At 36.3% G+C, this 16,300-nt stretch overlaps 1 protein-coding gene and 1 non-coding gene across 3 annotated transcripts in view; both read left to right on the top strand.

The window, feature by feature from the left end:
- Nucleotides 1-380: 380 nt before the first annotated feature.
- The window catches only part of PPP1R42 (protein phosphatase 1 regulatory subunit 42), a 55,808-nt gene continuing 39,888 nt past the window's right edge, over nucleotides 381-16,300 (top strand). The window contains exons 1-5 of one of the 2 annotated variants that reach the window (XM_032847904.1): nucleotides 381-551; nucleotides 6,515-6,731; nucleotides 9,990-10,156; nucleotides 11,434-11,572; nucleotides 14,935-15,051. In XM_032847904.1, coding sequence (XP_032703795.1) covers nucleotides 6,603-6,731; nucleotides 9,990-10,156; nucleotides 11,434-11,572; nucleotides 14,935-15,051 — 552 coding nt within the window. In that variant the 5' untranslated portion in view covers nucleotides 381-551; nucleotides 6,515-6,602. Of the gene's footprint in view, nucleotides 557-6,514; nucleotides 6,732-9,989; nucleotides 10,157-11,433; nucleotides 11,573-14,934; nucleotides 15,052-16,300 lie in introns of both variants that reach the window. The other variant, XM_032847906.1, reaches the window with a different exon arrangement.
- On the top strand, nucleotides 5,737-5,863 carry LOC116861377. Its single transcript, XR_004381468.1, has one exon. It is a non-coding gene; the product is annotated as a small nucleolar RNA SNORA51 (small nucleolar RNA).

Here is a 16,300-nt window from a genome sequence, read left to right as displayed (position 1 = left end):
CATACTGGGCCAAGTGTCAGATTGGAATACTGGAGAATAGCCGGGCAAGAAGCAAGCAGTGAAGCTGATCATGATGAAAGAACTGGAATGTTACCCTAAGGACTTTGGATGTTACCTGAGGAAAGAGTGAAGAATGGACTGTACTTTGGTTCAGACAATGTCCTCCTCCTACTACTGGGTAAAGGTGGTTATTGGGCAAGGAAACATTCAAAACTGGCAAAAGGATAATCCGGTAGGGGGAAACTGTGCCCTGACAAAAACTGTTTAGGCTGCTGTTCGGCTCACTAAACCACTAATATGACCGAGGCTTCACGGCTTCGCCAAGCTAAGTGGCTTCACTCGGACCCGGTCTAACGTCCCGCCGCCGCGTCACAGTGACCCCGCGCCAGGCCACAGCAGAGGGGCTTCCGGAGACATCGCGAGATTGCCCGGAAACCGCGGCCCTGGCAAAAGCGTCTGGGCACCAGGCAACCGCACCAGGGCTGCAAAGGAACCTGGCGCCTAAGAAATTTTACAGACTTGACTTCCAGACTCGGCTCGTCCCGCAAGTGGTGAGGTGCCTACAGGGAAGAGGCGTGGGGACTAAGGAAACCCTAGAGCTACGTTTCTCAAACTTGCCTGCCATTGAGACTTTCTTGGGTCACTGGTTAAAATGAAAAACCCTAAGCCTTATCTCTAGACATCTAGAATTTACAGAAAATCAGTCTGGAAGTTTTTGTATTTTAAACAAATGGCTAGAATCAGGCAAGGGTGGGAAACAGCTCCGGAGGGAGACACGGCTAGAGGGTGGGCGCCGGGCACGAGCGGGATCTGTGAGACGGATATGAGTTTGAAAAGGAAAGCCTGGGAGCCGACCTGGCGATTTAGAGCATTGGGAAGCCAGTGAGCCTGAGGCTCGCTAAGGGAAATATTCAAACTAAATTCGGAAACATCCACTGCCTGTAGCCTGTGGGAACCCCAAGAGATAAATTAAGGCAAAGCGTCCACTAAAATGGATTCTCAGAGCCTATAAAGCAACTCTAAGCTGTTCCCCACTGGCAATCCGGAGAGATAAGAGATACCCTAGGCAGGAGGAATCCCGAAATAACAGGTATCGAGTAATAAAAAATTATGAAAAAGCTGTTTCTCAAACTTTAGAAAATAATGAACCTCTTTTTAAAGAAAAGCAAGGACACCCCACAAGTGTTGACGTAATTATTTTTATTATAATGTTCTAAAATGCGTCCAAACCCTAACTAGGTTCCATTTAAATACCAGGAGCTTATAGTATCTCTAAAGCAAACTACAATACCAATAAAGTTCAAATTAATCTTACATTAACAAGATGAACAGTGGTGTTCTGATGAAACTAAATCCTCTCCTCTGGATTTGACCGCTACAATGCAGGTTCTTTTGAATAAAGTCTGTATCATTGTGTGTTACGGGTTGATTCAGTTATCTCCCTTTCCATATTCAAGCCCCTGGAAAGTTTTCCTATAGCTTGTTGATGAGGTCCATTTGCTTTTCTAATTACCTGAGATAATTAAATTAATTTCTATACAAACACCAGCTTGTGTACCGGAACCCACAGACAAAATCCATTTATAGCAAGGTCATTCATGAGGATTTAGATGATACAAAATTTATCCATTTTAGCCCAGTTTAGAAAACAGAGCCTGAAGCAAAGACTCATATGATAACACTTTTTGGGGGGTTGTAATCTCAGGGAAGCAGGAGAGAAGGAAAAAAGGAATGAGAGAGAGATGGAAGGAGGACAAATATAGCCCAGTATATAACCCAGAAGACGAGAGCTGTCTTCAGGAGACCTTTGAAATGGCTGTGTCTTCTAAAAGTCCACAGGGAAAAGAAGGAAGAAAAAATAATTTGTAGCTTCTGTCCCCCACAGATAAAAATTACCCCATAGGGCATCACCTCCTTTATAGCACAGGGTTGCTTGTGCATGGCCACCTGTACAACAGTTTCCTGCCTCAGCTGTAAGAAAGAAATCCTGGGGTATATAACCACTTTAAGATATGCATTTTCACTACAGTTATCAGTGTAAAAACGATATTTGAAATTTCCAGAAACAGTTCTAAAATTTTAAAATAGTAGCTAAAGAAATCATATTTTTAAAATATTTTAAATATTTCAAATATTTTATAAAATACTTCATTTCTACACACTAGCTCCAGAGAATGTAATTCCTAAAAAAATGTCACTTGCAATATCAACAAAGATATGATCCTTAAAAATGACAAAAAAATTATGCATGGTCTTAATTACAAGAAAACTATGAAACTATTGAAAATCATTAAAGCAGCACTCCTAAAATAGAGAGTCATACCACAGTGATGGAAAAGAAGACTCAATATTAGAGATATGTTAGTGCTTCACAAATTGTTTATAAATTCAATGCAATTCCTAACAAAATCCTGACGGGATTTTTCATGGAATGTGAGAATTTACAATTTTGATTTTAAAATGTGTATGAAAGAGTTAAAGAGGAAAGGATTCGGGGTGCCTGGGTGGCTTATTCATTGGGCATCTATCTGCCTACAGCTCAGGTTATGATCCCAGGATCATGGGAATGAGCCCCAGGTAGGCTCCCTCCCTGCTCAGAGGGGGTCTGCTTCTCCCTCTCCCACTCCCCCTGCTTTGTTCCCTCTTTCGCTGGGTCTCTCTCTGTCAAATAAAATAAAATCTTTTAAAATAAAAATCTTTAAAAAATCTTTAAAAATCTTTAAAATCTTTAAAAAAAAAAGGAAGAGAGGATTCTGGGAATATGGCTGAGTAGGATGCATCTGTTTCTCCACCTACACAACAAATGCACTGATAGAATCTGGTGTAAATATTTTAGAACCTGGTGTCTACTGAAGGCTTATAACTTCCAGGGGAAGACATAGACCATAAACCTCAATAAACTTTGGTCAGTTTCACCTCTACAGCAACTAATCCCCTACACCCAAACCCATAGCAAGAAGATACACAGGGGTTTCTGGAGCACCTTACACACAGCTTGCAGAAGCCAAAATGGGCAAAAGGCACACTAGCCACTAAACATCAAGGATCTGTCCTCTGACCACTGATTGCTGCCTCTGATCACAGCAACGCAGACAAAATGTGCAAAGCAAAACCTAAACATGTCTACAAGAAAAAAAAGGGTCTTTCTCTTAAAATGTGGGTAGCGAAGGAATTACTAAATAAGCCACAAAAAGCATAAAACATGAGCCAAAAAAATGATACATTTAACCACATTAAAAATTTATAGCTTATTTTTTTAGAAAATGCCTTTAAACATAAACTGGAAAAAAAAGGAGAAAAGACAAAGTATAATTGGGGAGTAGATATTTGCTACATATATAATCAAAGAAATACTGGTATCTGAAAAAAATACAGTGTATCTAAAAATTACTTATAAAAACACAACCCATTAGGAAAAATGGACAAAATATAAGAAACCACAATTAACAGAAAAGGAACTCCATATGGTGATAAACAGGAAAAGACCCTCAATCTCTGGTAATTATAGAATACAAATTAAAACACAAGGAGGAGATGAGAATACTGACCTGGCTGTTTTCAAATCCCTTTTTTGCCTTATTTTTACTTATAAAAAAGATCTGAGAAAAACAGAAATAATGAGATATCACTTCACACCCATCAGATTAGCAAAAAGATAGCCAATATTAAGTGCTGACACTGGTACAGAATGCATTGTAAAGAAGAAAGAACTCGGGGCACCTGGGTGGCTCAGTGGTTAAGCCTCTGCCTTCATCTCAGGTCATGATTTCAGGGTTCTGGGATGGAGTCCCACATCGGGCTCTCTGCTCAGCAGTGAGCCTGCTTCCTCCTCTCTCTGCCTGCCTCTCTGCCTACTTGTGGTCTCTCTCTGTCAAATAAATTAAAAAAAAAAAAAAGAAGAAGAAGAAAGAACTCTCTTAACTGCACTAGTAAAACTCCTTTGGAGAACAGTTTGGCAATTAATAGCAAAACTGAAAATGTCCAACCCAGAAATAGCCATTCCCAGTTTTAAACCCTAAAGAAACTCTTGGACGTGTGTTAAAAATGACATGTATATAAGAATCATAAAAGCAACATTGCAAAAGAAGAAAAGAACACCTAAAGATCTATCACTGTAGGAAATAAATTCCTTACAATAGAATGTTACACAGCGAGGGGCGCCTGGGTAGCTCAGTGGGTTAAAGCCTCTGCCTTCGGCTCAGATCACGATCCCAGGGTCCTGGGATGGAGCCCACATCAGGCTCTCTGCTCAGGAGGGAGCCTGCTTCCCACCCCACCCCCCTGCCTGCGTCTCTGCCTACTTGTGATCTCTGTCTGTCAAACAAATAAAATCTTAAAAAAAAAAAAAGAGTTACACAGCGATCCAAATATTCTAGAGCTACACATATCAACTCTGATGATTCTCACAAACAAAACATTAAGCAAAAAAGAAAGTTGGAATCAGAGTAGTGTCACTTATGACTGTAAAAATACATTTTAAAAAGTACTATATATTATTTAAATATACATACATCTGTAGTAAAAGTATAAAGACATGAATATAACTCTAAACTCTAAAAATAAGAGACATCTAACACTAAACTCTAAAAAGAGAATAAAGGTAAAGAAGGGTTCCAATTTTTTTTTTCTTTTTATTTGACAGAGATCACAAGTAGGCAGAGAGGCAGGTGGGGGTAGGGGGTGTGGAGCAGTCTCCCCACTGAGCAGGGAGCCCGAGGCAGGGCTCGATCCCAGGACCCTGAGATCACGACCTGAGCTGAAGGCAGAGGCTTAACCCACTGAGCCACCCAGGTGTCCCCCAAATGTATTTATAATGTTTTATATTTTAAGGTAGACTATAGGTCCATGATTGTGGTGTTCTTTTTATACTTTCATTATGAAGTATTTTTCAGGCAATATTAAAAATGGGATTTTTTTACTTAATTAGAAACTTTGTTCAGAATATTATTGTCATGTTTGAAATTTGATCTGTAAACAATAATCTTAAATTTTGGTTGTAAAATGAATTCATGCAAATTTCAAAAATCTACAAAGATTTATCAATTTATCAATTTTATTCTATAGATTACATTTTGCATTCTGAAGTATAATGGATACAGTCCATATCTTTGAATATTTTATTTATTTTATTATTATTTATTTTATTGTGGGCATTTTATATAATATAGCCCGTGTATTTATATGTCAATGTATGAGAATACAAATTGGAGGCCATCTTCTACTAAATTCATTTTTTTTCTGATGCATTGGTTTCCTGTCCAGAATATGATGCAAACTGAGGTGTTTGGTTGGTGAAATTCCAGATATATAAGAATAATATCACTCAATTTTAAACTGTACTTTAAAAATATAATACATTTTACAAAACTGGGATATTTATCACTTAAATAGCTATACTTCCAGGATGATTGAAAAAAATGGGTTGCTTTAAACCTATGGACTTACATAAAGCAGTATTTTATTGATAGTATGTTCCCCTTATTTAATAACCCTAATGTATTCCAGGTGAAACAGTGAAATAAATAGTATTCACCTTACTTGTGAACAAAACAAATAATAAAACAATAAAATAATAAATAAAATAATAATAATAATGGTGATAGCAAATGTTTATTGACCTGTGTACCAGACACCATGCAGAATATTCTATACATGATTATCTTAGGTAATCTTCATAATATTCCTTGGAAGTAGGTACCATTATTAACCTAATTGTATAATAAACAGAGGTAATATAGCCTCCTGGTGCTTACCACTGGCTATGTTTTTACATAGAATGTACAGAAAGAGAAAGAGTAAACCCACCAAATATACCTCAGCCCAGGCCCTCTGCCTGGTTTGTACTGTGAATGGGGGGACACTAGGGAAAAAAAAACAAAACTGATTTACCCTGCCCAAGATTGCCTGACCAGGGGGCAGTGGAGCCAAAATCTGAACCAGGCAGTCTGAACTGAAAAACACTGCCTTATGTGGACTCTTTGTGGATTACAGTTGTAGTAACATAATAAATTTCAAGGCCAGCTCCATTTTCAAGTATTTTGCACCATTGTCCTATGTACATACTCACAGTTTTTACATGATGTGTTCTGTTTTCAGGGTTTTGAAAATATGATCACCATGGGTACTATGGAAAAAGGAGCCAGAAGACTTGGTTGCATTCTCAACTGCCACTACCTTCAGTAGTTTGAGACAGATCTCTGGGCCTTAGTCTCTTCATATGAGAACATCAGATAATATTTCTTGAGAGGAAAAAAATATTTTAAAAGATGCCCACAGTAACAACTCAGTACTAGAGAGAGGAAAAGATTTAAAAGTAGAAGTGAATGAGCATTGTAAATTTAATTAATTTTGGTGTTTTAAAAACAATTAAGTCTATAAACTTAGAAAATACCTAAGTGCCTTTAAAAATGTCTCCGAAGTAGCTTATCAAATAGTTTTATATAAGAAAATTAAAACATCAGAATAATTTTTCCTAAGTTATCATGTACATAATGTTCCTTTTTTTTTTTTTTAGAAAGTTGGGCATAAAACAATACCTAAACCTGCTTTTGAGATGGTATCAGAACCAAGCTACTGCTGAGAGTTTGATTCAGGGAGAAATCATGGTTCGACTAACCTTGGATCTAATAGCCAAAAATAGCAATCTTAAACCCCGAAAAGAAGAAACCACCTCACGCTACCTGAAGAAAATAACTCATATAAATTTTTCAGACAAAAATATAGATGCAATTGTAAGAATTCTGAAATTATTTCCTATTTTTACATACTTAACAATGTAAAATTTAAAATAGGTGTCAGAAAATTCATTCTTATTACCTATATTTTTATCATACTTACTGTGTTTTGATTAGTATATTGTTTTCACTTTAATTTCTTGCTTTTGATGTTAAAATTATTAAAACTAAGTCTCTATAAAATATACCATCATGATTGTTAAATATATGTGCTAAATATATATGTCCCCCTGAAATATTCTATAGTGTAGCAAACTAGATTTGAAAGTGGATGTTAGGGGCGCCTGGGTGGCTCAGTGGGTTAAAGCCTCTGCCTTGGGCTCAGGTCATGATCCCAGGGTCCTAGGATGGAGCTCTCTGCTCGGGGGGAGCCTGCTTCCTCCTCTCTCTCTCTGCCTTGCCTCTCTGCCTACTTGTGATCTCTGTCTGTCAAATAAATAAATAAAATCTTAAAAAAAAAAAAAAGAAAGTGGATGTTAGAAAATAATTTCAAAGATAATACTTTTTATAATTCCAGTTCCTTGGAATTTGAGTTTTTTCTTTTAAAACAAGATAGCAAGAATTAACTACGCAAATACCGTATTTCAAAACTTTTAACAGTGAAATCTTTTTCACTCATAATTTAACTGGTTATATAAATGGAGATTACATTATAATCTATATCAGACAAGACTGTTTGTTTGAATATACTCTGACACTATATTTTCTCTGTGTTTAGCTAATTCTTGGCTTTTGGGAAACTTTAAAAGGAACAATAACGCTTTTAGGCCATTTGTATTGGTTTCTGTTGTCTACAGTAAAATGCTAAAGACTATAGACAAGAGAAATTTTCTCAGAAATCTAAGATATGTGAGGGCGGGGATGATGTCTGTTTTGTTCACATCACTCTAAAGCTCCCCCTCCAATCCATCTCAGCGGCTAACCCATATTAAGTGCTTAATAAATGTTTATCAAAATGAATGAAAAAAATACCAAAGCCCCAAGCACAACTCTCAATCAAGATATTTTTTTTTTTTTTGCAGAGACTCTACCAAGTTCCTCTTCTGTTTTTCTTTTCAGTTTCTTTTTTTTTTTTTTAATTATTTTTTTTTTGTCAGAGAGAGAGAGAGAGGGTGAGAGCAGACAAGTAGGAGGATGTGTAGGACTCGATCCTAGGACTCTGGGATCTTGACCTGAGCCAAAGGCAGACGTTTAACTGAACCACGAAGGCATCCCTTCTTTCCAGTTTCTTAGTGATTCTTCTCCCCACAAATCCAATTGCCCAGAAAACTCTCTACTTCATCATACCATTACAGACTTGTCTTCTACAGACAGCCTCCATTTAATGTTCTTTTGTCTCCTCACAATCAGTGCTCCTTTGGTTTAGATGATCTTTTTTAGAAGCAAAGCAAACTAGTTAAAGCACAGTTAACCCTGGAGCTATGCAGGAGTTAGGGACACCAACACCCCCACCACATTCCTCAACACCCTATCATCCAACACAATTGAAAGTCCTTGCATTATATGCATACAAAATAAGCTAGAGAAAAGAAAGTGTTATTAAGAAAATCATAAGAAAGATAAGATACATTGCAGTATTGTACAGTATTTATAGAAAAAAGAATCCATGTATAAGTGGACCCATGCAGTTCAAATCCATGTTCTTCAAAGGCTAACTATAATTCAGTTGGGCCACCTGGGTGGCTGGGTGGCTCAGTTGGTTAAGTGCCCCACTCTTAATTTCAGCTCAGGTCGTGATCTCAGGGTCATGAGATTGGGCCCCATGTCAGGGGGATGGAGCCTGGGGATGGAGCCTGCTTGGGATTCTCTCTCTTGCTTTCCCTCTGTCCTTCTCCCCCCACCCCCAACCCTATCACATGCACGTGCACCCATGCTTACTCTCACTCTAAAAAAAAAATTCACACTAAGAATACCTTGTAAACACAATTCCCAAGATGTGGTTATATTTTTAAAATCTTTTTAATAAAAGTTAAGATTTTTTTTTAAGATTTTATTTTTATTTAAAAAAATAATCTCTATGCCTAATGTGGGGCTCGAACTTGCCACTTCAAGGCCAAAAGTTTCAGGCTCCACCAACTAAGCCAGCCAGGCACACCAAGCTGAGGTACTTTTGAGCATAACTTTACTTTATCTCTTGCCTGCTTACTCTAGGCTGACTCTACTACCACATAAGAAATGGCAGACTTAAAAAATATATACCTTTAATTATTTTCTTATCTCAAAAGTAACTGGTGTGAGAAAGCACATTGTGTTTATTAATTCATCAGTGGCTGCCTTTTTTTAAAAAAAATTCTCTTTGTTGAATGTTATAATTTAAGTATAATTTGCTTTTATAGATTATAGTTGACAGCAGACTCAAGAGAAATGAATGTTCTTAACAGTTACTTATCAATAAAAATTTTTCAATCAGAAAAAAAGTAACTGGTGTGCATTTCTATGAAATACATATTAAAAGAAACTGGCCTAATCCCATCATGCAGAGAAGACCACTATTAACATGTGGGTGATGTCCTTCCAGTCTTTTTTCTAGCATGTTTTCATATAATTTTACAATAGTGGGTCATATTGAATGTACTGTTTTCATTTTGAGATCTACAAAATATTGCTAAAGAAACTAAAGGATATCTAATGGTGAAAGAGCATTCCCTTCAATAGCATTATCATAGTTTATTAATCTATTGCTCCTGACTATCTATATGACTTCCCATTTTCAGTATCACAAACATGTTTACTTAAAATCCTAGAGAAAGATTAAGACCTGATTTATAGGAGTGCCTGGGTGGCTCAGTCTGTTAAGCATCTCGGCTTAACTCAGTTTAACTCACACTCAGCAGCAAGTTTTCTTCTCCTTCTCCCTCCACCCCTAAACCCCTCCCCTGCACTCATGCCCTCTCTCTTGCTCTCACTCATTCTCTCTCAAATAAATAAATAAAATTTTTTTTTTAAACCCCGATTTATAATGTTGAAGCAATAATTTGTTAAATGCTTCAACTTCCAGAGGAACCTAACTGCTTGCCCTAGGAAAATCTTTCTTAACAAATACAATTTTATTGATATAGTTACAGAACACAAAATCTAGAACTAATTTTACTATCATTCAAGACTTGTTTTGACTGTGCTAAGAACAGAGAAATACTTTTCTTTTATATTAAACATAAGGAAATTCGCAGAACGGTTAAGTGAAGAACTTTCTTTAAAACAAACTTCTAAATTTTCAGGAGAAATTAAGTATGACCTGTTTTTGTTTTCTTTTAGGAAGACCTCTCTCCTTGCAAAAATCTTAGTGTTTTATATTTGTATGATAACCGTATTAGTCAAATGACTAACTTGAATTACGCTACAAATCTGACTCACTTATACCTACAAAACAATCGTCTTTCATGTATAGAGAACCTCAGGTCATTAAAGAAACTGGAAAAACTGTAAGTGCTTTTATTTTTAAGTAATGTAATTGTTTATAATCATTACAGTAATATGTTTGCATGCGGGCCTTTCCATTATCTGCAGTTGTGCGGAACAGGCCTCAATTTTTATTCTCTTTATAGTATTATTAGTACAAAATAAACTGTTACACATGTAATACTTGGCAATTTGTTTCATTAAGCCTGATACACTTTTCTTTTGCAGGAGGGTGAGTTGTCTTAAGCACTTATAAGGATACCTAAAGCATTCCTAAAGACTCAACTGGTGAAAAAAGTTTCCATGGAAACCAGATGAGCTCTCCTTTCAGAATCACACATCTCAAAGAGGCAGGGTCACAGAGTTGATACTGTTGATTTGATTGTAAAAAGGCATTTACTGCCTATAATGATTTTAATTCAACAATGAAGACTGGTGTATTCATTTTTCCCAGATTGGAAGAATTACCAGTGCTTCTCAAAAATTAGGCCAAGAACCTCAGAATGGGAAGAGAGTAGGGTAGAAAATGCTAATTAAAATGCAGATTGCGGGGTGCCTGCGTGGCTCAGAGGGTTGAGCCTCTGCCTTCGCTCAGACCCTGATCTCAGGGTCCTGGGATGGAGCCCCATGTTGGGTTCTCTGCTCAGCGGGGAGCCTGCTTCCCCCTTCTCTCTCTGCCTACCTGTGATCTCTCTCTATCAAATAAGTAAATAAAATCTTTTAAAAAATGCAGATTGCTGCGTTCTGATCTAGATAGCCAAATGAGAATCTCTGGTGTTAGGCCCCCAAATCTTCCATTTTTAAAACTAATACCCAGGGAGGTAGCCTAGGTGGCTCAGTTGGTTCAGCATCTGCCTTCAGCTCAGGTCATGATCTCAGGGACCTGGGATGGAACCCTGTGTTGGGCTCCCTGCTCAGCAGGAGTCTCTCTCTCCCTCTCCCTCCACCCCCGTCATGTTCTTTCTCACACTCTCTCTGAAATAAATTGTAAAAAGCTTAAAAAAAAAAAAAAAGATCCTTCTACCCAGATGATTCTTCACCTAATATATGAAAGTAATACTGGTAGATCATTTAATAAGGACTATTCTAATTCTCTTACTTTAAAAAAAATAAACTTATTTCTTAGATGAAATTAAGTATAAGAATCATATAAATAAACCTTTCATTGATTCATTACAAAGACGATTCTGAAATTTCCACATATGTAATTTTCACTCAGCTCAGTGATTGTTATGTTTTTGTCATGTTTACAGACCATGATTCTCAGAATGTGTGTTTAAAATTGTTTTATATTTTGCAGGTATCTGGGAGGCAATTACATTGCTGTCATAGAAGGTTTAGAAGGATTAGAAGGACTAAGAGAACTTCATGTTGAGAGTCAGAGGCTTCCCCTTGGAGAAAAGCTTCTGTTTGATCCACGAACTCTTCATTCTTTGGCAGTAAGGCCAATTTGAGTATTCTGACAAAGACTATAGTTATTAACAGTTATAATGGAACAGGAAGGTAACAAAGGTATATCTGAACATTACATGTGCTCTGTATGTTTATATGGCCAGCTGAGAATTTTTTAATTTAAATTCAATTGGCCAACATATAGTACATCATTAGTTTCAAATATGGTGTTCAATAATTTATCAATTGCATATAACACCCCGTGCACATCACATCATGTGTCTCCTTGATGCCCATCTCCCAATTATCCACCCCCCTACCCTCCTTCCCTCCAGCAACCCTTAGTTTGTTTCTCCTTCTCTGATCACTTCCCATTCAGTTTTCCCTCCCTTCCACTATGATCCTCTATGCTGTTTCTTATTTTCTACATGAGTGAAACCTATGATATTGCCTTTCTCTGACTGACTTATTTTGCTCAGCATAATGCCCTCTAGTTCCATCCACATCAATGTGAATGGTATTTGTTCTTTCCAAAGGCTTAGTAATATTCCATTGTGTATGTATGTATGTGTATATATCTATACAGATCTACATATATATATAGATATATATGTATCTGTGTATATATATATATATATGTATGTACATATATATATATATGTATATATATATAATTTTCATCCATTCATCTGTCAATGGACATCTGGGCTCTCTCCAAAGTTTGTTTGGCTATTATGGACATTGCTGTTATGAACATTGGCGTCACTACATTTCTATCTTTGGGGTGAATCCCTAGTAGTGCAATTGCTGGATCGTAGGGTAGCTTTTTAACTTCTTGAGGAAACTCCATACTGTTTTCCAGAATGGCTGCATCAGCTTGCATACCCACCAACAGTGGAAGAGGATGTACCTTTCTCTGCATCCTCATCAACATTTGTTGTTTTCTGACTGACTAATTTTAGCCATTCTGACTGGTGTGAGGTAATATCTCAAGTGTGGTTTGGATTTGTATTTCTCTAATGCTGAGTGATGTTGAACATTTTTTTTCATGTGTCTGTTGGCCATTTGTATGTCTTCTTCAGAGATATGAGAGCTATGTCTGTTCATGTCTCCTGCCCATTTTTTCTGCCCATTTATTTGGTTTTTGAAAAGTTCCTTACAGATTCGAATTTGAGAAGTTCTTTATAGATCTTGGATACTAGCTCTTTATCTGATACGTCATTTGCAAATATCTTTTTCCAGTCTGTAGGTTACCTTTTATTCACTGTTTCCTTTGCTGTGCAAAAGCTTTTTATCTTGATGAAGTCCCAATAACTTTTTTTTGTTTTTATTTCCCTTGCCTTTGAGATGTGTCCTCAAAGAAGTTGCTGGAGCCAAAGTCACAGAGGTTGCTGCCTTTGTTCTCTTCTAGGATCTTGATGGATTCCTGTCTCACATTTAGGTCTTTCATCCATTTTGAGTCTGTTTTAGTGTATGGTGTAAAAAAATTGTCCAGTTTCATTCTTCTGCATGTGGCTATCCAATTTTCTCAGCACCATTTATTGAAAAGACTGTTCTTTTTCCATTGGATATTCTTTCCTGCTTTGTCAAAGATTAGTTGACCATAAAGTTGAGGGTCCATATCCATTTCTGGGTTCTCCATTCTGATCCATTAATCTATGTATCTGTCTTTGTGTCAGTACCCATTACTGTCTTGATGATTTAGCTTTATAATAGAGTTTGAAGCCCAGGATTGTGATGCCACCAGCTTTGGTTTTCTTTTTCAGCACTCCTCTGGCTATTTGGGGTCTCTTCTGGTTCCAAACAGTTGAGCTTTTACTTGAGGGTTAAAATGAATTTTTCTCACATAATTTCTCAGAGATAAAAAGCTATAAAGTGGGAATAATAATGCCTGCCTCTACAGTACTAAAAGGATCAAAAGAAGGTTGTTGAAAGGTTATGTAAGTTTTTAGGTTCTAATTCAAATGTCAATTCATTCATAATTTCTGCCTTGTTGATTATCATGATTCAAAATTTAAAATATTAGGAAAAGGTGTAAGGAAAGAGTCATGCACAATTATTTGGCAAATTTTAAACAACCTAGAGAATCATAATGATGAAATATTTTCTTTCTGGATTCTGATCTGATTGTAGGTTGCACTACATACAGCTCTGCTTCGTTAGAAGCAGGTAGATCTGGGAGTACCAGATATGAATCTCCCACTGTGACCTGACGCCCAGATACATGGTGAAGGTGTCACAATTAGTTGAGAAGCCAGGGGGCGCAAGGGAGGCTTTTGCTAATTCTCAAAATGGGATTTGTTAGGATAGGCTACCTTCAGTTCTGGGGCAAGAGACATAAAGGGAAAATGGTTCTGTGTTTATAGATTTAATTGGCTTTATTTTAGAGGGCCCAGAAAAAGAGGGCAATAAAAGTTTTGTGAACCGAATTTATAAAAATTGAAAAATAGTCCTTTAAATTGGAAAAGAAAGAAGCGATCTTATTTCTATCCTACCCTCTCCCTATCTTCCCCATAGAATCAAGTGTATCTCAGCTCACCTCCACTGACCCAAATAAATTGATCCCTCTATGAGGATGGCTAGTTTTATTACAAACGCCAGTATAAACATTTTGCTTGCTCAATTTTTGCATAGATTCAAGCAGATTCTAAAATTCTAAATATAAGGCATAATTTTTTAAATTCTTAAAAAGTATCAAGAAGTATTTTCTCTAAAGATTAGTTGTGGATGGCTTGGTGGGTCAGCTCAGTCTTGGTAGATATTATTAGGCTATAGATTTTAAGATGGCTTTGGTTTAGTGCTTCTCTACTGTGTATTTATGTCCTCACTAATAGTGATGTTCATACTGCTTGTTAATTAGCTAATTCTTATTTTAAGTGCCTTCTGAACATATGGATTGTCAAGAGAAAACTATAAGAGAGATAAAGATAAAAACTAAACCAGATAATCTCTAAGTTATTTTTCCTATTTCGAAAAATAGACAAAAACTATTTCTTCTTAGGTAAGTACAAATCTTAGTGATATTTAACACAAAAAGATAATTTGCTTAAACTGAAATAACCATTTTTCTACACTCTGTTATCATTTGTTTGTTGGGGCACTTTTTTTGTTTGCTTCTTGATCCCTGGCTTCTTTTTTCTATAAATATCTTTTATATTTTAGAAGAGGAAAATCAGACTTATGAAGGAATTTTAGACAAAAATAGTAAGTCATATCACAATTACTAAAGTCCTTAAAGTTATGTCTGGAAAAAATATGGCAGGAAAACAAAATCTCCATGGCTTTTAATTTTCTTGCCTAAAAAGCAAAATAGCCTGAACTGATACATTTTTCACAAATTAAGATTTCTGGTTACTATATACAGCATTTAATTAGACTATTTATTAATGCTAATTTACTTTTCTTATAGAAATCCCTCTCTATATTGAATATCAGCAATAATAATATTGATGACATAAGAGACCTAGAAATATTGGAGAATCTTAATCAGCTCATAGCAGTTGACAACCAACTTCTGCATGTGAAGGTAATGTAAAGAAAAAATAATTTTAAAGTATTTACATGAAATTGTGAATTAAAAGTAATTATTTTTCTAAATATCTATAAAATTTATTACTTTAAAAACTATTCTGGATTAACTCTAAAACTAGCATATGAATCTCAGCTGCTTACTGTATTTGCACAATTCTGTCCTCTTACCTGTTTTTCTCTTCCATACCCCTATGCCTCCCTCCTCACCAACAGAAAGAGGTTTCTCTGAGAAGGAAATATGTGCTTTTCCTCTCTGTATTATTTTTCCATCAAATGTTTCCCTCTGGAGATTAGACTTCTTACCACTTAACTCTGATCTCCCAATGACTGAATTTCTAGTAACTATGATTAGATCTGAACTCTCTCCTGGCTGCTGCTCCTTGAGCAAGTATCTGGATCTTGAACTTATTCTAATTTGTGCCAGCTATATTCATGACATGTTATATCTTATCATACCATATTCATTCAATTATTTATTCATTCAAATATGTACTGAGCACCTACATGTCTGTCAGACACTGTAGTATTCTGTGTAGTTCAGGGGAAGGAAGGATAAAGTCCTGGGGCTCAAAAAATCCACAGTCAGCAAGTAAGAGAACTACATTGTGATTCTGTTTTCATAAGTATCATGGCAGCACCAACTCAGCCTGGGGCTAGAAAAGGCTTCCTGGAAACAGTCATCTGTAAGCTGAGCCACTGCCATGACCTCAGTTTCTGGTATGGCAATAGGGTGGGCTGGGTATAATTTCTTTACCTGAAGCCATAGGCGCAATGAAGGGCTTTTTCCCCCATAAACAGAGCTCTTGTTTTCAAAACTACTTCCAGACATCTATCCACTGACCTTAAAAAAGTTTCCCCTGACTTGTTTCCAAATTCAGACCTATTACCTGGCTAGTCCCATAACTACTATAAGCAGTAGATAATTATGAAAATATTACACATATTATACTACAAATAAATTCCCCCAAATACCTAAAATGTCACTGAACAATCAGGATGGATATTCAAAATAAAAATAAGGAATAAATAAATAAAAATAAATAAAATAAAATAAAATAAAAATAAGGAATGCTTCCAATAAGGAAGCATGACCCAGTTAAGTCTTGCATCTTACAACATGAAGGATGTAAGAAGTTCATGGGATAAAGTCTACATTCAAAAATATTTTAAGTTTTAGACTGCTCTTCTAGATATTTTCCCCCACTGGGCATTTTGTATTCATCAAAATTATTTAATTTTTTGAT

Source organism: Lontra canadensis, unplaced genomic scaffold (assembly GCF_010015895.1).
Source record: "Lontra canadensis isolate GAN:19392208 unplaced genomic scaffold, GSC_riverotter_1.0 scaffold195, whole genome shotgun sequence".
Taxonomy (NCBI): Eukaryota; Metazoa; Chordata; class Mammalia; order Carnivora; family Mustelidae; genus Lontra; species Lontra canadensis.
Note: the sequence above shows the minus strand (reverse complement) of the source record. Positions and strands in the feature narration are given on the sequence as shown.